This window comes from Theropithecus gelada, chromosome 6 (genome assembly GCF_003255815.1).
Source record: "Theropithecus gelada isolate Dixy chromosome 6, Tgel_1.0, whole genome shotgun sequence".
Taxonomy (NCBI): Eukaryota; Metazoa; Chordata; class Mammalia; order Primates; family Cercopithecidae; genus Theropithecus; species Theropithecus gelada.
Genome location: NC_037673.1, coordinates 143,709,707 through 143,733,013, shown reverse-complemented (window position 1 = coordinate 143,733,013; position 23,307 = coordinate 143,709,707). Strand labels below are relative to the sequence as shown.

General features: G+C 38.8%; 1 protein-coding gene across 1 annotated transcript in view; it reads right to left on the bottom strand.

The window, feature by feature from the left end:
• STK32A (serine/threonine kinase 32A) overlaps positions 1-23,307 on the bottom strand; it is an 83,882-nt gene that overhangs the window by 48,725 nt on the left and 11,850 nt on the right. The window contains exon 2 of the mRNA XM_025389423.1: positions 15,726-15,899. Coding sequence (XP_025245208.1) covers positions 15,726-15,899 — 174 coding nt within the window. The remainder of the gene's footprint in view (positions 1-15,725; positions 15,900-23,307) is intronic.

Here is a 23,307-nt window from a genome sequence, read left to right as displayed (position 1 = left end):
AAGTCTGAAATCCAGCAGGGCTGTATAATCTTAAAGCTCCAAAATAATCTTCTTTGACTCCATGTCTTACCTCCAGGTCACACTGATGTAAGATCTGGGCTCCCACAACCTTGGGCAACTCCACCTCTGTGGCTTTCCAGGGTATAACCCCCTTCCTGGCCGCTTTCACTGGCTGGCTTTAGATGTCTACAGCTTTTCCAGGCACATGGTGGAAACTGTTGGTGGATCTACCATTCTGGGGTCTGGAGGATGGTGGCCTTCTTCTCACAGCTCCACTAGGCAGTGTCCCATTAGGGACTCTGTGTGTGGGTTCCCACCCTACATTTCCCTTCCACACTGCCCTAGCAGAGGTTCTCCATAAGGGCTCTGCCCATGTAGCACACCTCTGCCTGGACATCCAGGCATTTTCATACATCCTCTGAAATCCAGACAGAGGTTCCCAAACCTCAATTCTTAACTTCTGTGCATCCACAGGCCCAACACCATGTGTAAGCCACCAAGGCTTGGGGCTTGCACTCTCTGAAGCAATGGTCTGAACTGTATGTTGGCCCCTTTAGAAACAGCTGGGATGCAGGGCAGCAAGTCCTGAGACTACATAAAGTAGCAAGGCCCTGGGCCCAGCCCATGAAACCAGTTTTCCTCCCAGGACTCAGGGCTTTGTGATAGGAGGGGCTACCTCTGACAGGCCCTGGAGACATTTTCCTCATTGTTTTGGCAATTAACATTTTGCTCCTCGTTACTGATACAAATTTCTGCAGCTAGTTTGAATTTCCTCTCAGAAAATAGGTTTCTCTTTTGTATTCCATCATCAGGCTACAAATTTTCTGAACTTTTATTCTCTGCTTTTCTTTTAAACCTAAGTTCTAATTCCAAACCATATCTTTATGAATGAATAAAACTAAATGCTTTTAAGAGAACCCAGGTCACCTCTTGAAAGTTTTGCTGTTTAGAAATGTCTTCCACCAGATACCCTAAATAATCTCTCTCAAGTTCAAAGTTACACAGATCTCTATGGCAGGGAAAAAATGTCACCAGTCTCTTTGCTAAAGCATAGCAAGAATCACTTTTGCTCTAGTTCCCAGTAAGTTCCTCATCTCCACATGAGGCCACCTCAGCCTGGACTTTTTCATTCATATCACTATCAGCATTTTGGTCAAAGCCATTCAACAAGTCTCTAGAAAGTTCCACACTTTCCCACATTTTCCTATCTTCTTCTGAGCCTCCAAACTGTTCCAACCCCTGCCTGTTACCCAGTTCCAAAGTCGCTTCCACATTTTTGGGTATCTTTACAGCAGTGCCCCACTCCTCATACCAACTGACTTTATTAGTCTATTCTCACACTGCTACTAAAGACATACTTAAGACTGGGTAATTTATAATGAAAAAGAGGTTTAATGAATTCACAGTTCCACATGACTGGGGAGCCCTCACAATCATGGCAGAAGGTGACGGAGGAGCAAATGCACCTCTTACGTGGTGGCAGGCAAGAGACCATGTGCAGGGGAATTGCCCATTATAAAACCATCATTTCTCTTGAGACTCACCCACTATCACAAGAACAGCATTGGAAAAACCCACCCCCATGACTCAATTAACTCCCACTGCATTCTTCCTATGACAAATGGAGATTATGGGAGCTATGATTCTAGATGAGATTTGGATGGGGACACAGCCAAAACACATCAATATCATAAGCAGATAGCTAATGATGAATTCCTTCTAGTTATTTATCATTCTTGGTGACTTCAGTGTCTACATGAATGCTCCATCCAACACCCTGGCCTCTCAGTTCCTTGACTTGCCTCCAAGAATCTTTTCATCCACCCTACACCAATAGTTTCCTTATTCTCACTTCCTTAATCATTCCCTTGTCATAACTACAGCCTAGCCCCTGACTAGCATTTATCCAATACAATTTCCAAACTGGCATATCTGTCACACTAAGACCACCAATTATTGACCTTGTCACTTTTTCTTTATACATCAAAACTCTCATATCCTCAATTCCTACCCATAGTTCACTTTTAATGTTCTTTGTAAGAATGCTTCATTCTCTCAACCCCCAGTCCCCACTAGCATGTAAGTTCTAAGTGAACTTACATGACTTCTTTTCTGTATTGTTCAATGCAGCAGCTCCTGGACTCATAAAGGTACCCAAGAATAAAGTAGGTGCTCGAGTAACTATTTGTCATAAAAATGAATGAATCCTGGCTCCCTGGTTTCTCAAATTCTTGGAATACTAAGCCCTGCATGTCTTTTTTCCCCTAAGAAGAGAAGAGAAAACAAAACAAAACACAAAACAACTAATCCCCACCCCAAAAACAACCCAAACAAACACTGTGTGCCAGATGTGCCATATTTACCATTGGCCAACTAAGAAACTTGACTTTCTAGTAAGTGTATGAGTATGTATTAGAGTAAGAGTAATAAATAAGAAGTGATTTATGCCTGTTATGAGCCTATGATTTCAGAGGGACTATGGAATTTTGGGAGTGATAAAGGGAAATTCTAAGATGCATACTTTGGAAATTCTTCATTGCATCTTGGTTTGATAAAACAAAAAGAGCCATGTCTTGCTGAACCAGCTGATTCCAGCTGTGAGAACTATAAATAGCAGAGTGGAAATACAATGCTCCTGTGGCAGTATCCAAGGAGGAATTGATATATCTGCTGTTCTCACTTGAATGACTTTACAAGACATTAGCGGAGTTAAGAGGGTAATTACATCCCTTCGTTGGGCCTCCCCTGGAGTCAAGTTGCTCACCCTGCAATCCTATACTGGGTACATGTACATGAAAATAGCAAACAAGGAAATTGGTATATCCAAGCCAAAATCAACTCCTTCAGTGTCCCATGGCCTTCTGATGGTCCATAGTTTGTATTTAATTCTTTGCCACATAACAGTCTCTTAGATTGGGCCATTGTCAAGTTCTGGAGAGGGGAAAAATACTATACATATAATTCTGTAACATATTATTTAAGGTGCACACATGGGCTATTGGTCTCAAAAAACAGACCTATGTTAAGAGGGAGTGAGGGAAAATTATAAGGAAAACCAGTTTGGAACAGGGGCAGAAGTGAAAAGCTGTCAGGGTTAGATGATTAAAGACTACTAGGTATCATCCTCCTAAGATTGTACCTGACAATCTTTGGTTGTAATCCCAGTCACTCATTATGTAATCTTGGACAAATGATCTAAACTCTCTAGAGCTTAGCATACTAAAGTTTACTGAAGTATAGTGGGCATATATAGTATTCCATGTAAGTATATATACTTACAAATAACCAGAGGTGATAGACAAAATATTTAACAACTAGAACAACACAGTCATCAGTCATCAGAAGGGATGGTGATGGAAGCTCGGAGCAGTGCCCTGAAGGACCTCTCCTGGGCCAGGAGTTAGCACTTCAGTTTCTGGGTCAAGGGAGGGAGCAGGTGGGGAATGAGGGGGAGATTGGAAAAGGGGCTGGAGTAGCAGGAAAGTTCAGGCATGAGCTCTTCATCAGCCCATACACTGAAATACAACTGATATGACCAGACCAGTGTATGTAGATTAAACATGAGCCCTGTATAGGCTATACTGTGTGTAGTGTATGAGTGTGTATGTATATATGTGTATATGTGTATATATACACTCTTCACATATATATATATATGCTTTAGGTTGCATGAGTATATTAGTATAGTACTTAGTAATGTTGGTAATAGTCTCAGACACAAATGGTCCTATCCAACCCCAAGGATTTCTAGGTTGATTTGGGAAGCAGTAGATAGTAGAGGTTTAAGAGTATGAATTCTGTGGTCAAATGGCTGAGGTTCAAATCTTGACTGTGCAGCTTACTAATGGTCATTTTGGTTGCCTTTCTAATATGCATTCTTCATTCTCTTAATCATTTCAATTTTCAATTGGGTATTTTCACTTCCCTGTAACACACAGATTCACGCGCACACACACACACACACTGTATTCTGTGTGCTTTGGGAAACCTACTCCACCCTGACTGTAGGGAAGGATTATGTGAGTCAGGTCTAAGTAAGAGTTATCCCATCCCACAGGCCCTGTTATTGGTTCAGGGATGGGCTGATGACCCAATTTAAGCCACTGAGTATCAGAAAGAGTTACGCTGTGGGCTTCTGAGGAAAAAGCTTCCTTGCTGTCCTGGGGAAAGTTTTGAGAAGGAGTATGATTCTTTAGATTTAAAGAATTTAGCATGCAGCCCTGGACAGCAGGCAGCTTTCTTGCAATCACATGGAGGAAAAGGCTGAGGATGAAGTGACCACATGGAAAGGAGAGAAGAGAATGAAAAAAAAACCAGTTAATTGGTGATACTCTTGAGTTGTTCAATCAAGATACCCTCCAAGTCCAGCACACATCTGGGTTTTCTGATTTTATAAGATAATAAATCTCTTTATTGTTTAAACCATTATGAGGTTTTCTGTTGAAAGCAAAACCACGTCAGTAATAAAACTTTCTGAGACTCAGCCTTCCACATCTGTAACTGAGGACAATAATCATATCTACTTTATAGAGTTGTAATGATTTAGTTAAATGGCACATGTAAAACTCGTAGTATAGTATTCCCCCCTTATCTGCAGTTTTGCTTTGTTACCCACAGTCAACTGTGGTCCAAAAACAGGTAAGTATGGTACAATCAGATGCTTTGAGAGAGGGATTGCATTCACATGCTTTTACTCCAGCGTATTGTTATAATTGTATTATTAGTTATTGTTCAGCTCTTACTCTATGAATCACATTTTATCACAGGTATGTACAAAAGGGAAAAAACATAGTATACATGGGTTTGGAAATATCTGCAGTTTCAGGCATCCACTGGGGGTCTTGAATGTATCCCTCATGCATCAAGGGGGACTACTGTGTAGTATCTGGCACACAGTAATTGTTCAACTAACTTCCAGAAAACATCAAACGAATACTTAGGAAGTGTCCAGTGTAAGAAGAGCTAGATAGTGAGAAACTGATAAGCTGAGGATGTTAAATGATGAATCAATGTTTTCAATTATTGAACCATTGTGACAGCATCATGATGACAGATTTCATTTATTGCAGTATTTGAGAAACCAAGCTAAGCCCTTTTTATACTTTATTCCACACTATCCTCAAACAACTTTATGAACCACATACAATTATTATCCCTATTTCATAGATGGGACCACAGTGGCACACAAATCTGATGTTACTATTCCACTGTTACTCACTACTATGGAAAAAGTCAAGACTCCATGTTTATCTGATATCAGGGTTAATATTCCAAACACTTAAAAATGGCACAAACACAAATCAGAATGGGACATGGACCAGTAAGAATGGCCGCCGTCCATAAATTACCAGTACAACAGTACTAGTGGGTGGTTACTGAGTGGAAGCTCTGCCTGACTGCACACTTAGTAAAACTCCAACAGGCAGCAACAGAGACATAAGGCTATTTGTGAACCAACAGAAGAACGTTCTAATGATTACGCATGTCTGAAAATGAACTACTTTATGTGGTAGTGACTATCCCATCCCTGAGGTATGATGATTCCTTGTTAGGGAGACTGCAGAAGAAATTCTGCCTTTAGATGAAGGTAGGGCTTGCCAACCTCCAAATTACTCCTCACTTCTAATTTCCTATGGCTTTGTAATGGCCCATAGTTGTTTCACAATTATCTGGAAAACCACAGTGTGGCTTCCATTTATTAAGCACTCCTGATTTTACAGGCATTATCACAGGAGCTGCTCATATTTTTCCTGCTTTCTTATATATAATGCTATTATACCTATTTAACAAAATTTAAAGAAATTCAGTTTATTAATTTGCCTAAAGTCATACAGCTCACAAATTGATCCCTGATGTAACTATTCCAAAGCCTCTTAATCTCGCTAACATACCACACTCTGCTTTTTAGTGAGATGATTATTCTTTCTTAATGTTTGCATTATATAAGAATGTATAATGATTTGGGTGATGATGTATCCTGGAGTATGAGAAGGAACAGTAAGTTTTTCCCACAGCTTATTGCAAAGAAGATAACTCAAAGCAAATGGATATCATAAATTAATATACATGAGTAGCTAGAATGTATTGAATGTTTTTATGTAAGACTGTATATTCATTAGAATATATCCTCACCACAGCCTGTGAAGTATGTATAGCTATCTTCATTTTATGGATAAAACAAATGAGGTTGAGAGATGCTGAGTGTCTTGCCCAAGTTGCCCGTCTTGTAACTGGCAGAGCTACTATATAACTCAAATGCTGCTGTCCATTGCTGGTGATAAACACTATGCAAATAGCCTCACTGTCAACATGTGAATATTACAGTGAAAAACTGCATAACAAGGTTTGAGCAAATAAAATATCTTCATATTATATCTTAAAAGGATATAAAACTGTATGCATTATATATATATCTGTACCATTGTACAGATGCTCCCCAACTTACAATGGGTTACGCCCTGATAAACCCATTGTAAGCTGAAAATATTGTAAGTCAAAAATGTGTCTATTTCACCTAACCTACCAAACGTCATAGCTCTAAGAGGACTAAAACCATAGTTTTATACGTCAAAGCTCTTTTCAGAGCTTTGTGTCCAACATGCATAACTGATCAATGTTACGTGTTAAATAACTAAACCTGAAAGAATAAAGCTTAAGCTTTATATTATAATGTATTCTGGGCAAAGTGAAATTGAACTTGGACCAAATCACAGGTTGCATATTAACGAAACCCTTAACCTTATAGAAATTATTAAAAGCTCTGCCTGTCTAGTTAAATGTTAACCTGTACACAAGCAGTTCTCTTTGCCTTTTCACATGGGTTTTCACAAATGGGTGGCTTTGTGTGAGAAACACAATTGCAAAGCCCTTTTGAAACTGCTTGATGCCTACAACACAAAGAAGGCAGATTCTCCTGTTTTCACAATGTGTAATTCATGCTCATTCATTATTCGGTAGCTCGGGAGCAGGTGCTGAATAGAACACATCAACCTAATACCCTCATTACTGCACTGCCGTTTTGTTTTGAGGCTCAAGTGGCCCTTCTGCTATGAGAGTTAGAAAAAGAGAACATTTGCAAGGGCTTGTGGTCTACTGAAAAGAAGATTTACCAAAACAAAAAGAAAGGGCATTTTCTTAATGCCCACAGATGATAGCCTAAAACCAAAGTCTATTATTCCACTGCAACAAACAGAAACTATTATCAACACACTGAAAGAAAGCCAGTATCAAACAGAACACACACAATGTAAGTAATCACATAATTTTTAGACTTTAAGTTTTCTCATACTGGACATGGAGCTTTGGTAAAATGGAAAAGATTTAACTTTCCTAATAGATATATAAAAGCAAAACAAAACACCTTGAGCAAGAGAAATGGTATAAAAAAGCCACAGATGCTGAAAATATCTTCCCAAACCTGAAATACAAAAGTAAGCAAAGATAGTCTCTGGCAACATTAAAATAGGTTACCATATACTAAAGCCATTGGACTTGACTTACTGAATATTCTCTTGGATTACTTTAATTTCACAAACAATACTAACAAGTTTTGCCACTTGGTCTTCTATCCCATAATGTATTGTAAGCGGCATGTTAGGAGTGAGGACAGAAGGTGCTCTGAGTAGCACCTACTAGAGAAGCAAAGATGAAAATATTAGCAGCAAAGAAAACAATAAAAATGTATTTACTACATTCATTTGTTAGAGCTGCTGTCACAAAGTATGACAAACAGTGGCTTGAAGAACACAGAAATTTATTTTCTCACAGTTCTGGAGGTAGAAAGTCCAAAATCAAGATGCCAGCAGGGCCCATGCTTCTTCTGAAACCTCTCAAGGAAACTCCTCCCAGGTATCTTGCAGCTTCTATGGGTTTGCTGTCAATCTCCAGCATTCCTTGGCTGATGGACCCATCACATCAATCCCCCATCTTCACCTGTCATCCTCCCTGTGCCTCTCTACATCCACATCATCTTCACTCTATGTACGTTCCTCTGTGTCCAAAGTTCCTCTTTTCATAAGGACACCAGTCATACTGGATTAGGGCCTACACTAGTGGCCTCATTCTAACTTGACTATCTGGGTAAAAACCCTCTTTCCAAAAAAGATCACAGTCTGAGGCACTGGAGGTTAGGAATTCAACAAATCTTTTTGAGGGAGCACAATTTAACATATAGTACCTACCCACTAAAATATGTATCTAAGGTGAAGTTTTATGCCATTGGGTAAACAACACTGAACAGCTCATCTGATCTTGAGGATATCTTATTATTACAAGAGTGAAAGTAAGGGCATCTATATTTAGAACCGGGCCTTTGAAGACGGTAATTCTACATTTGATTCTGGTCCCCATATACTGACTGTATAATGGCATGTTGCTTATTCCCCTCAGAGCATTGTTGATTATGAAGTTAGGTGGTGTGTGGAACCTGCCAATTAGCACAGTACCCAGTTCTTGGTATAAGCAATAAGTGATAGCTCCTGTTAAGTCATTAAAAAAGTGACATAGGCACTTTGGAGTATAAATTAAATGGTTAAAAAACTCTGATGAGCTGAAAGAAATAAATACTTCTAGGAATTAGAAAAACAACTCTCCAGATGACTCATTCCCACACGCTTCAGAAACCTGAGGTGTCACCGTGTTGGCGAATTTATTTATTAGGAGCTTACCTGTCACTCAGCGACCATTGACTACAATGACTAGCTGCAGAAAGTTCTTATTTTTTCCTATAAATTATCATCTCAAGAAACTAAAGTGTGACTGCTAAGATAGTACAGTGTGTGAGAATTAGACACAAAGGTGACATTCCAGCCCAGATCTCTGCCTGAAATAAACTAAAGACCTCAGTTAAAACAAACATAATTTTGGCCCACAACCGAATTGCAAACAAGACATTGACTGGTAAAGGTGCTCATAGCCATTTATCACAAGTCACTATCACAGCCTCTCTAGACAGGTCACTACAGTTGGGCAGCCTTCTGGAAGGGGAACGAGTGTGTGGTAGAGCAGAGGAACAATGAGGAGGTCATACTTGGAAGAGCAGCAGCCTATCAGGGCAGAGAGGAAATCATCCTAGAGTCTTAAATATAAAAGAATCATTTCTGATCACCTGTTGAAACCTCCTCACTTCTTCCTTGACAGAGAAGTTCAGGGCTATATTTAAGGTCATAGAAGAAATTGGTATCGAACTGTGATGCAGTGCAACTTCTTTAGAGGAAATGTGGTGAACAGACTGTACGGTGACCCCAGGATTCCCAGCTTTTGGTGTTCACACCCCTTGCATAATTTCCAGCCCCTCAGCATGGGCTGGTTCCATGGTTTGTTTCTAACTGACATTACATGGCAGATGTGATGGTCTCACTTCTGTGACTGAGTTATGTTACAATGTTATACATCATTATTCAAGTATATGTACTCTGTTGTCTTGCTAGCCAACTCACTCTACAGTATTCTTCTCCTTGTTAAATTTGAAGAAAGTAGCCACCATGAGTCCTACAGCCACAAGGAAATACCTTCTGCCAGCATTCTGACTGGACTTGGAAGTGGATGCTTGCCCAGTTCAGCCTCCAGAAGAGAACCCAGTTCTGGCTGGCACCTTAATGGCAGCTGTGCCGAGAATCCAACTAGACTGTGCTCAGACACCTGACCCAAAGAAACTGTGAGCTGATAAAGGTATGTTCTTTCTGGTCACTGGGTCTGTGGGAATTGGTTACACAGCATACAAAACTAATCCAGCATAGTGGAAAGGTAGCTCAGAACCCCACATGCTGTGGGTGCACAGAGGAATGTGTGGAATAAATTGAGAACTTGCTGAAGACGACATCCTCCACAGCAACCTTTACCTTCTGCACTCTCCCAGTGGTTACATGTACATACTGTCCTCATTCATTTGTTCAGTCATTGAATTTTCCAGCAAGCACTCTGGTTTAGACCCAGTGCAAGTTGCTGGAGATTAAAACATAAGTGAGGTGTAGTATCCACCTATGAGGGCTTAAGTATAGGAGAGGGAAACAGCTTTTTATATAGAATATCATGGTCCAGAGGCTACAATTAGAGATATAACCATGAGCATTGGGAAGATGCAGCTAAGCATACTCTGTGTGTGTGTGTGTGTGTGTGTGTGTGTGTGTGTGTGCGCGCGCGCGTGCACATGCATGCAGGCACACATGCATAGCTCGGGATATGCACATAACAGCTTTCATTCTTTATGGCACATGCCACAACATTTAAAAGCCTTTTGATATTAATGTTGAAGTGTTTACTTGACTATTTTTCACACTATGATATTAACAACTTCACATGACGGGGGATTGTCTTGTTCCCCATGGGAGCCTGGCATTCAGAACACTGGCAAATAGGTACTCAAGGAATAAATTTTGAATAAATACTTGGACTAGAAGCATTATTCCTAAGATTCTTTTCTTCACTGTCAAGTTACTGATTTCTAGAAGAATGATAGGAACTTCTCATAAGCAGCTACTAAGCAGCTACTCCAGCCCAAGAGGTCAGGTGTGAGAAATAATTTCTATCTACATCTTATACAGTCCCTAAAATGAATCTGGAATCAGTTATTGGTTCCAATGAGTACAGAAAAGAAAGCAAAGGTGATAAATAAAAGTACTACCATCCTGTGTTTTTCTAGACAGTCATACATTTTCTTTTATTTCTCTTCAACATTTCGGTACTCAGTAGGAAATGAAATGTTTGCAGCTCTCTCTGTAGTACTACAATTACTGGCACCAATTGCTCTAATTAGATTTTTATCTCATTCCTATAAAAATTTAGAAAACAGTGAGTTATAACCTCATTATAGTGGGGGGTAATTCCCAGAGGGGAAAACAATCAACCATCCACTCAAATGGCATTTTGACCCAAGATGACTTACTATTTAATTGTCCCATACAATCCATCTCATTAGTTTAAATTCATAATTGAGGCTTCTTTAAGATCTGACAAGGGAGTAAACAGAAATTTGTCTTTGGAATATAATATTAAATAATTACTTTCCACCAGAATGTTCAGTGGAGAGGCTGTGGCAATCAACACATAGAATAGTACCAACCCTGTAGAAGAGATTGTAATGAGTTTTATTTTCCTTATTTTTTTAAATAAAAGCAAATAATCACTTTGTCCATAATTTAAAGCATTTATTTGCAGATTTCAAGTAAGCAAAAGAGAGTATTATACTTCAAACTGGCCATTCTTTGGAAACTAAAGCTGTACTCACACAAAAAGTTTGACTTCTTGACTAATAAGAAAGTTGTCTAATTGCGCAATTTAAACCTAATGGTTATTATGCAACCCTGTGTCTTTAACAACTATAGAAAAGAAAGATTCTGAAATTGAAGAGAACTAGCTGAATATTCTACATATTTGAGAAACGACCAAAAGTTCAAGTCTATGGATTTTTAAACATCCACAAAATAAAACTCCATTTATGTCTTAATGGGGATGTATGGCAGAAACAGATCTTACAGTTTTTTTAAAAAACATCACTACACTAGACATTTCTGGCAGAAAAGCTGAAGTGAAAACAGAATTTTAAAAAGAGCCCCTTCTATGTTAACTCGGGGAAAAGTGGAGACTTTCATCCATTGAACTCCTCTTGCTAGGCTAGACTTCCTGTGTGCTTTGGCTGTTAAAAGTCCCCTTTACATCCTCAGAGCGCTCATGAAACTTGTTTTCTTACTCCAAACCACCTTCTCTGAAGTACTTGTCTTTCTCACACAATTTAGCTTCCAGTTTTAGGCTGTTCTCTGTATGAGCTCTCATGAAACTTGTTTTGTGACTCCACACCATCTTCTCTGAAGTACTTGTCTTTCTCACACAATTTAGCTTCCAGTTTTAGGCTGTTCTCTGTCTGTCTGTTCCACATGTGCTACTTCCGTCTGTAGGTGCCTGGGGCAGGTGGCCATGCATACGTGTCCTGTGCTCTCCTCAGAGCTGCAGCCACGCTGAACATCTGCAGGCTGGAGAGTGGTGAAGAGCTCTGCATTTCCTAAACATGATGCTTTCCCCACTTACTAGCCATGCAACCACGGGCAAGTAATTTTTCAGAACCAGAGTTTCATTGACGGTGAAATGGGGACAAAGCACCATCAACCTCCTGGAGCTATGGGAAGACTGAAATAACTCATAACAAGTGCTTAGCAGGCAGCCTGGTACCCAGGAAGCCCTAAGCAAACAGCAGCCTACTGCTGCTCCTACTTCCATGTATTGCTGACTGTTTATGGGTAATTTTGAATCTTCTACCATGTCCAAAGGCAAAATGTAGATTTTAATGTAAAAGTAGGAAGTCACGTGTTTTATATCTTCAGTTTTATGCAGATGGCCTCTCCTTGTCCGGGAGATCTACTGTACTTTCACTGATGCTTTTTTTCATTCTCACTTTTAATTTGTAGGAACTCAGCATGTATTTTACAATCTAATCTTTCTAAGTAACTAAAAGGTGTTTTGTTATCTTGAAGTCAAATACAACATGAATCATGCTGATTCTTTTGAAGAAGGAGATTTTAAAAAGAATCACAGTATTCAGAAGCCTACATCTCTTCTGTATTGCTTTTTGCATTCTCTGGCCCAGGAACCCTAGTCTCAGAATGCTAGAATTATTATCATTTATATTTCTTAGACAAGGGGATCACTGCTTTTTTTTTTTTACCATGTACATTTTTTAAAAAGCTATTTGACACCATTTCAAATTGATATCTGGTATTCTGAGAGCAGAAAATCCTGGTTAATCAGAACACTGTCAGAATTAAAACGTCTATTTGAAGCTGGGCATGGTGGCTCACATCTGTAATCCCAGAGTTTTGGGAGGCTGAGGCAGGAGGATTGCTTCAGCCCAGGAGTTCAAGGCCAGCCTAGGTAATATAGGGAGACCCTTTCTCTACAAAAAAAAAATAAAAAACCAGAAAATACTGCCTTGAAAAGCCTTAATGATGTTGACATAGGTCCTGAATTGCCTAGATTATTGATGGCTTTTGACTCTTCCCAGTGCCATTATTAATATTAATAGCATCCCCTTTATCTCTCAGAGTATCTTGGTTTGGATGATAAATTACATGATTAATGTAAAGACCAAGGTACAAGTAGGTCTGAGACCTTTGGATTTAATATCTTATATTTTAATCTTTCCTGTTTGTAAGCCTGAACTTCTGGTCAATCAGTCATTCATGTGGCTCATATTTTTTTTTCACATACTGATTATACAATGAAAAGCAAAACATGCAGAGTTCACAATTTTGTAAAGAAGACAAATGAATTAATTACACACCAAAATGTCACAACTCCTCAGAAGAGGTACAAAAGGGTATGAGAGCCTGTAAAATATAACATCTGGGAGGTGGGGGGAGAGGTGCATAGAGGCTACAGAAATGCACCTGAATAGTCTTTGATGCCAGAAGGATGTCATCTCAACTTAACACTGCACTCAAAATGTCATCCTGTTTGCCTTCCATACATTTACCATGGTGAGGAGACATTTCAGTACAAGAAGGCCCTTCTGAGGACGAGAACTAAGTAATAACTGTGGGCGTGATTGAAGGGCAAAAATCCAGAAAGTTAATCCTTGGTTTATGATTTAAGTGGCAAAATGATGATGATGATGAGAGAAAAAGAGAGGGAAAGAACAGAAAAACAGTATTTGGTGTTAGTAAGCTCCTTGGGGAAAAATTGTATCAAGATTTTTTGTAGGTTTTCCCTCCTGAATTCCTCTTGGAACACAGTTGTAAACACATGGCGAAAATGCTCACAGAACTGGTCTTTTGATGACCAAGAACATGAAGCCTAAAGACAGAAGGGACAGAACCCAATTTCAAACAGGAAAAGGAGAGAGAGTGAAAAGGCTCTCAGGCCATGCTGGTTTCTCAAGGTCACTGCCTTCTTTCTGATATCTGTGATGTCACAACCAAGATAGGCTGTGGTTGGCAATTTTTGGGAAAATGAATGAGCATGAAAGTTTTGAGAGGGACTCCATAGACTAACAAGTATGAAGAGTTTCTCCTCAGAAAGAGTTATGAGGGACCAGTAAATCAGTATGGGAAGATGAGTTCTTGAGAACAGGATTTCTAGTTATTGAAAAAACACCAGGTGTGCAAATTCACTTCTGAGATCCTATGTGATTAACTGGTCTGCTTTCATTATCTGGTGCCTGAAGAGCACATTTCCAATACAAACAGGCCCTTCCAAAGAAGGAACGTTAAATAAAAACTAAATGTAGAGGGCCAAGGCCGAACAAAATAAAAATAAAAATAAATAAAAGAACTGGCCTGTGGTACCTGCACAGAGAATCTATAAATTCTGATGCTTCATCTTCATCTATAGGCTCTGTACTCATCAAGATAAATTATAGGCTGAGTACAGTGGCTCACTCCTGTAATCCCAGCATTTTGGGAGGCTGAAGCAGGAGGACCACTTGAGGTCAAAAGTTGGAGACCGGACTGCACAACATGGTGAAACCTCATCTCTATATATAAAAAAATAGAATATAAATAAAGGTTTAAAAAAATAAATTAGAGGTCAATGGCAACTGATGGTGGTCAAATATTTTATCTAGCCAACATTTTACTAATTGAGACATAACTGTACTTAAAATCTCAGCAAATTCTTCAAGGATGAGAGATGACAGCAGCAGAGTCATATGTACTGATTTTTCATTTAATGATGTATAATCAATGCATATATTTCACATGTGTAAGTAATGTGAATTGGTATCATAGAATTCTGACTTTGAGGTCAGAGAGATCTAGGTTTAAATCCTGGCTACACTATTTATTAGCTGTTTGTCCTTGGCAAATCTTTGAGACAGTTTGTTTATCTGTGTAATGGGAATATTATAATGAAATGGGGAATCTTTGCTGAGTTTTCAGGATTTAATAAACTAATGTACATAAAGTACCTAGGAGTGCCTGGCACATAGTAAGTCGTCAACCAGTAAGCAGTAGTTGTTTTAATGTTGATTAGTAGATGTTTTGATGTTTGATATGCTTACAATTCTTATACGTAATCTGGGTGATAATTTAATGTAGACAAGCCATGATTTTTTCATATGTAATTCTAGTCTAATTGTACTTGCTCTGATCATTTATCTCAGGTTATTTCAGAGATCAAATTAGATACTATATATAAAATCATCATTAAAACTACAAATTTCTTTACTATAAAGTATTATCCTTTTCTGTCTATTATCTCTATAGCTTTATGGATTCTTATGTTATTTGTATGTCTTTATTTACTACAAATACTCTAAATGCAGAAGACATTGCTATTGCTTTCTCTACCTCCATTTGCAGTACATACATTAGGGATTAATTTAATATAGACCACAGGACAACGAATATTAGAAAGACTCAAATTTTTTTCCAAAGAACTTTCTTTCTTTTCATTCTATTTCTTTCCCTACATGTGCAACCTCCATTTAATTATTTATTGAATATTTATTAGGTTTCTATATGCCACCTTTTCTCCTCTTTGTCTAAGCTTAGTTATAAAATACTACCAAAATTCATTGATTGTGATCTTGTTGTTTACTGTGACCTTGGGCAAATTAAGCTGTAGGTGTTCAGTCTTTTAAAAAATCTACAAAATGAGGACAATCAACCTACCTCAGGGTACTGCTGCAAGAATTAATGAGGATTAAATGTCATGTTCAACAAGAATTTACTGAATTAGCCAGTTGTGGATTCTCTCCTTGCATTACGTTCATGGCGGTCTCCTTGGACTTGACTGACCTGTGAATGATGCGCTGGCTCTGCAGGTAGTCCAGGGCCATGACCAGCTCACAGATGAAGAGCTTCACTGTTTCTTCCTTGAAGCGGACATTCTGCTGCAGGTGATAACGCAGGTCTCCACCCAGCAGGAGGTCCACCACCATGAACATGTCTTCCTCATCTTGGAAGGAATACCTGGAATTGCATTAGAAGAGAAAACTTATCAAATATATTTACACATTAAAGAGTCTCAGAGGCAAATGAGACCCGACAGATCAGAGCAGAGTGTTCCTGAGCTAAGAGCTCAGACTTTGGGAGTAGGTGGTCTATCACTAGCTCTATCACCTTAGGCTTTTAGTTTCTTCATGTGTCACATGAGAATAATAACCACATTTGATCACCCTGATGAACAAACAGGGTAATTATAATACTTATTGTCATGCTTGACTTATAGTAAGCACTCAATAACTATTTGTTCATATGGTGATAAAACACAGAAAATGAAACGAACCCAAGTTATCCATTTATTGCTAATGGTTGTATCCTAACTGTACATTGCAGAAGGCCCATAAAATATGAGCTATGGGAACTCCTTGAACCATTCTCATGCCCATTTTTCTATACTAACAGCATCATTGCCCAGCAACATTATAACAAATCATGTCCCACATTAATGACAAGGAAAACATTTAAGAAGGGCAATGAAGAAGTAAGCACACAGTACAAGGAAGTAATTTACTCTGTCTTTGGGATGGGGAAGTAAGGGAAAGCTTCTCAGCAGAGGTAAAACCAGTGCTCAATTTTGAGGAATGGTGATCACAGTAATAACTAAAAAATAACGCTAACATCTCCTGATGTTTCTACTGAGTGACTTTGTGGGCTCTGACACACTCTGCAAGTGCAACCCCAGTCCTTCCTCACGATGCTGGTCCCATGCTCCCATTCACATGAGGAAATGCACAAAGTTAAACACCTGACAAATGGTAGTGCCAACATGTTCTCCAGGTGCCAAAGTAAAATTTGAAAAATACCAGAGAAAAATGGGATGCATGCAAGCACAGACTTGGGAAAGGACCTAGTGCAAGTGGGGAAAGGAGAATAGCTTGGATTTGCTGGAGTAACAGGTATGAGGGGGAAGCTTGCATCTGGAGAAGGTGGCAGAGGCCAGATCCCAAAACAGAACCCTGTGCACGCATCTGCAGTGACCCCCAGTCACTGAAGTAGGCAGGATCAGACATCGGGGAGTGCAGGGATAAGGAATTAGAAGAGGAAATGAGACACAGAGAGTAGACCTGGCCTCTGCTGTGTACAAACAGTAGCTTGTAAAAATGCATTCCTACCTCTGTGATGTATTTTGTTTCCCTCAAAGCACAGCCATGATTTCTAGCCACAGTCAAGTTTTCTGTGTGAACACTGCTTTGACACGTTTCTTTAGACATCACATCACGGAGATCACATTTTAAAGTTTCATTTGAATCAAAGAATTAAGTGCCTGCAAGCAGTGCCCAGGGATGCACATTACTTCCTCGTGACAAATTATTTGCTGAGGAAATAAATGTAAAATATCAATGATGGGAGAAATGCACTTAGTACATTTTCTTCTTTATAATTATCATTGTGCTAAAGGAGAAAAGGGATACTTACACCAGAAAAAAAGAAATTCAATGAAGCATTAATCTGAGGTGGTAACATTCTAATGAGCATTAATAGCACCCGATAGTTCAATAAATTCTGTTTATCACCGAAGACTGATTTACACAGAATATGTCTTGGAAAAATTAAGCTCTAACAGAAACTCAAAAAGTGCTTTGTAAAAGCCTGAGAAACATATGTTTGGTATTGCCTTTTGGGAGATACTATTCTTCATCTCAATGCAATGACTGGCTGGTCATCTCTGCCACTGGTGTATTGGGCACAAGGAAAGTTCCTTGGTTCTAGGCAAAGTGGTACATAAGCCTTCCAACTGCAGCAACACACATTATATTCACCGTGTTTTACAGGCCATTCAGTAAACAATATTGAACTGGTGAAACTGTAATCATGGCTGGGACCTGCTGCACCTCAGGCTGTTCTCCGCTAAGGTAATAGAAAGAATGATTGATTGTGGGATGTAAGCAAGGCCTTTTGGGATGAGTGGCAGATGGGATAGGGATAATGAGGTGTATGAGGGTTTGGTACCAAAAGTCAGGAGAAGAGAGTACTAATCAAAAACATAATTAGATGCCAATGCAAACCACCTACTCAGACCTGGTTAGCACACAGAGCAGATGTGATTCACTCCCTGCTGTTGACTACGTTAGGCTGCCAGGTGTAGTTCAGAAACCTGGTAACAGACCAGTGGACTCTTCTCCTACTATTCCATTTAAGTCCAAGGGAGCAGAATATATTTCTTAAAATCAGCCTGAATGAACATTTTTACTGGGACTTGGGTTAAGCTGTTTTTATTCAAAGAACAAAGTGATAAAGGTGCCAGTTGTGGCAAGTTAATAACAGTGTTCGAATGTGCAGGGGATTATCAATCAAAGACAGAAGAGGCCCAGGCAAGAGGCAACATGTTTCCCTTGGCCAGTAGAAATATAAGTTTATTTAATCATAGAGGCACGTTTGGCTCTTAAAAATCATCTTTCTCCTTTGGCACATCAGAGCTAAAACTCTCCATCTCAGATTCTTAATTCTCAGAGGGAGAGAAGATAAATATTTTATTATCCAGAACTATGCCCAGTAAATTATGTGAACATAAAACAATTGGGCAATATCTAGAATATTCAACGTCGTACCATCTGATTTTTTAAAATGAGTAAGAGCTTCCTTGTACCTCAACCATTCATCACAGCCTCACTATAGCATTTCTACAACTTTCTTTCGTGGGATATCCTGGCTTATTTATTTCTTAGTTGACAGCTCCAAAATTAACAAGTCTGGTCCCAGTGCATTTGAAATTCATTGCAAAGTGTGCTCAGTAAGGAACATAACTAATAAAAGATCACCACCCTATTCCAACCCTACTCCATCATGCTTGACCCAGACCATTGCAATAGGCTATTCATAGCTCTGTCTGCATAATCTTGGACCTCTTCAATCCATTCTCCACTTTGCAGTTATATTTTTACAATGTGAGTTTTATCATGTCATCCAGGCTCAAGATAACCTTCACCTCTTTCTATGGTCTACAGAAACCTATGAGGTCTGGCCCTGTTTATTTTTCCAGCTTTATCTTGAAGATCTTTTCTTTCCATTCTCCAACTAGCAATTCAGGCCCCCTTCAGCCTTAGAAGCTTGTGATATGGTGTGACTTGTGCCTGCACTCATGATGCTGTCCAGTACCTGGTTATATTCTTTTCACCTTTCAAGTCTCAGCTCAAGTGTCACTTCTCACAGAAGCCTTTTCCAACACTCCATATTAAATGTGGTTCCCCTGTTACACGCAATGCCATATGCTTACACAGAATTTATCAAAGTTTGAAAATATTTTCCTGTGTGCTTTTGCATTAACTTCTTTCATTCCCAATATATCTCAGGATGCATGCTTGCTTTTACTCACCATTGGTGCCTCAATACCTGTACACTGCCTGGAATACAGATTGAACAAATAGCAATAGAAAACATAATCAATGAATCAAAAGAGAAAGGAGAGAAGCGAGGTTAAAACACAAGCTTTGGGTGGGCTCTGATGTAAATGCTCTAGATTCTATGTTTAGAAATTAGCATGGTTACCAAATAAGCCAAAAGAGTCACTTATATGGGAGTCACGGTAAATGGTAAAGACATAAAAAGAAAAAAGAAAGTCACTCACATGCTTGAAGCTGCCTTACAGGGGCCATCTTGAAATAAATCTGACTCTGAGGGTTGGGAAGAGATCTAAAATATTCTACAATGCAGTGTTTTTCAAATTGTGAGTCAAATTCCTTGAAGGAGTTGTGAAATCAGTTTGGTTGACTGTGATGAGCATTTTTTAAAAAGAAGTAAAATAGATCGAATAACATAGGATAAATGCTATTAACATAAAGTTAAACATGAGATTTTTTATGAATATAATGTATCTCTGTGAGTATACCTACTGGGTTATGATGAAAAACATTATTTATTGTTATGGGTTGCAGTCAAAAAAGCTTGAAAACCATGATAGTAGGGGAACCTACTTCCTATTGCAGAACTGTTGCACCAAATCCTCATTCTGATGCTACCCCAGCAAGGGTCCATTCTGAGCAAGGAAAAGCAAGAGAACATTGTCCTAGAACCTAAAATGATAGAACAGTTCATTGTGTTTTTCTGACTCTGAACAGGGAGTGCTCACAGCAGGCTTTTCACGGCTTAGGCGAAGCATTAGCCCTTGTTAGAAGAGATCCCTCAGGAATAGCAAGGAGGAGGTTAGGGTACACTGTCCTATTCATTAAGTACAAATTTACATTTTAAAACCTTTCTTTAGAGCAACGACCCATCATATTTTTCTTCTTATAGCTCTGGAATAATTTTTCAAGGTGTACCTAGTGTGAAGTTCATTTTTTAACAACAAGTATTATGCACCTAATTCATTCACCATAACAATACAGCAAACCCACGGTTTCCAAAGGCAGATTTCAACAGTATATAAAAGCAATACTCAGTTGTGGCCGGGCGCGGTGGCTCACACCTGTAATCCCAGTACTTTGGGAGGCCAAGGCGGGCAGATCACGAGGTCAGGAGATCGAGGCCATCCTGGCTAACACTGTGAAACCCCATCTCTACTAAAAATACAAAAAATTAGCCAGGGTGGTGGCGGGCGCCTGTAGTCCCAGCTACTAAAGAGGCTGAGGCAGGAGAATCACCTGGGAGGTGGAGTTTGCAGTGAGCCAAGATCGTGCCATTGCACTCCAGTCTGGACGACAGAGCGAGACTCCATCTCAAAAAAGAAAAAAGAAAAAAAATACCCAGTTGTGTTTTTGTTTTTTAACTGAAATACCGCAATGTGACAATGTAAGGCAAAAGAAAGGTTAATGGCTTGGATAACACTGGAACCAAGCTGAGACAACACCCTAAATTCTCTCTATATAAGTTTAGAGGGAGGCAATTTACAACCTAAGCAAGTATGTCATGACTTTTAGTCATTAGTGTATCATTATGTGAGCATTTCCACCAAAGCTTGATGAGAGCCACTGTTGGTAAGGACATGGAGAAATGGGTATCTTGTATACCCTGGATGGTAATCTGGTGAAGCCTCTTTTTGAGGACAATTCAAAAATATCCTTTAAAAAGCACATAGATTTGGCCTGTAATTTTTTTTTTTTTTTTTTTTTTTTAGACAGGGTCTCACTGTGTCATCTCATCCAGGCAGTCATAACTCACTGTAGCCTTGACATCCCAGGTTCAAATGACCCTCCCACCTCAGCCTCCTGGGTAGCTGGGACTACAGGTACACACTACCATACCAAAATATTTTTATTATTTTTTTTAATTTTTAGTAGAGGTGAGGGCTCCCTATGTTGTCCAGGCTGGTCTCAAACTCCTGGCCTTAAGGAATCCTCCTGCCGTAGCCTCTCAAAGTGCTGGAATTACAGACGTGATCCACCACACCCTGTGTTGTCCTATAATTTCATTGCAAGGAACTTTATGGATACACTCGAAAACTGTGCCAAGATGTACATATAAGGATACTCATTATACTATATAAAATTAACATAATTTACATGCCCGTCGTTAAGGGAGCATGTGAATAAATGATAGCAAATTCATGCTATAGATTATACAGCATTTTTAAAAAACTGAGACAGATCCATATTCTTTTTTTTTCTTTGCATTTCAATGGCTACAAAAACGCAGATCTATATTCTGATATGGAACTATTTCCAAAATATATTGTAAAGACAAAGGAAGGAAAAGAACAATGTTTACAGTATAGTATGCAGTATAGTATATAGCTACTTAGGTACATAAAAAGGATATATTTAAAAAGGATACAAACACACAACCACAAAAGGAATAAAAATGCACATACACTAGTATATGCATAACTTTTTTTGAAAATAAGATAGTTATATAAATGGTGGGATTATAAATCATTTTGGTTTTTATATGTTTATATTTAAAAAGCCATATAGATGTAAGAAAAATATTTCCTTCTACTCTGATATATCTAATACATATTGCCTTATCAGGAAAGAAACAAACAAAAATGAGTCGGTTATTAATCTTTATAAATTATCTGGGCTAGTAGTTGTCCTGAGATCCTCAATCTTTTTTATTTTTCCTGACTGTTTTATAAACTTTTCTTTTTAAATAAAGAAATTTTTATCAAATGTTTGCATCCTATAGTTGGATTTAAACAAGGCCTGCCCACTGCCATTGACATATGTGGCAGTCTTTTTTATTCTACAGCTTCCCTGACCAACTGTTATTTTTTTATTTCTAGTAATTTTTCGTTGAAAAAAACCCAAATGTGGGCTGGGTGCGGTGGCTCATGTCTGTAATCCCAGCACTTTGGGAGGCTGAAGCGGATGGATCATGAGGTCAGGAGTTCGAGACCAGCCTTACCAGTATGGTGAAACCCCGTCTCTACTAAAAATACAAAAATTAGTGGGGCATGGTGGCATGTGCCTATAATCTCAGCTACTCAGGAGACTGAGGTAGGAGAATCGCTTGAACCTGGGAGGCTGAGGTTGCAGTGAGAGATCACACCATTGCACTCTAGCCTGGGCAACAGATGGAGACTCTCAAAAAAAAAAAAAAAAGGAAATGAAAAAAAAAAAACCTAATGTTTGCTGTAGTATTTTCAGTCTGGACTTTGATGATTGCATTCAATGTCATGTCTATCTACACATTCCACAATTCTTTGTAGTTTGTAAAAATTGGTGGTTAGATCTAGAGGCTTGTTCAAGTTTAGGTTAAAAAAAAAAATCTATATTTTTTTTTGGCAAAACTATTTCACAGATAGTGGTATGCCCTTGATTAGGAGTTATACAATTAATAAGTCTATATTTTGTGTGTGGTGTTATCAGCCATTAATTATTGTCATCTTGATCCAAAAATTCCTTAGGGGTTGTGATATTTTAATTCTATCATTTCTCCTTAATGTTTTAGCTGGAGTATTTTTATACAGAGAAACTTGCTTTAATCAATTATTTAGTTACTCTGAGGTTCAATTCATATAGGAAAGGTGTGCTTAAGTCTTCCTTCCCCCACACCGCCGCCTCAGAGACAAGGTCTTGCTCTTTAACCCTGGCTGGACCACACTGGTACCATCATAGTTCACTGCAGCCTCGAACTTCAGGGCTCAGGCAGTCCTCCCACCTTAGCCTTTAAGTAGCTAGGACTAAAGATGTACACCACAATGCTCAGCTGATATTTTAATTTTTTGTAGAGACGGAGTCTTACTATGTTGCTCAGACTGGTCTTGAACTTGTCTTTCCTTTATTTACCACTTTTCAAAATGATTTGTTTGTTTCCTAGAGTCCTCCAAAAACAATCAATATACTTAAAAATATATTATAATGAACTCCTGGGTTTGATGTCATTATTCCTATTGTTGTTAAAAATATATTATACTTTAAGTACAATTCAGTGGCACTATGTACATTAGAATGTTCTACAACCATCACCACTGTCCATTTTTAGAACATTTTCATCATTG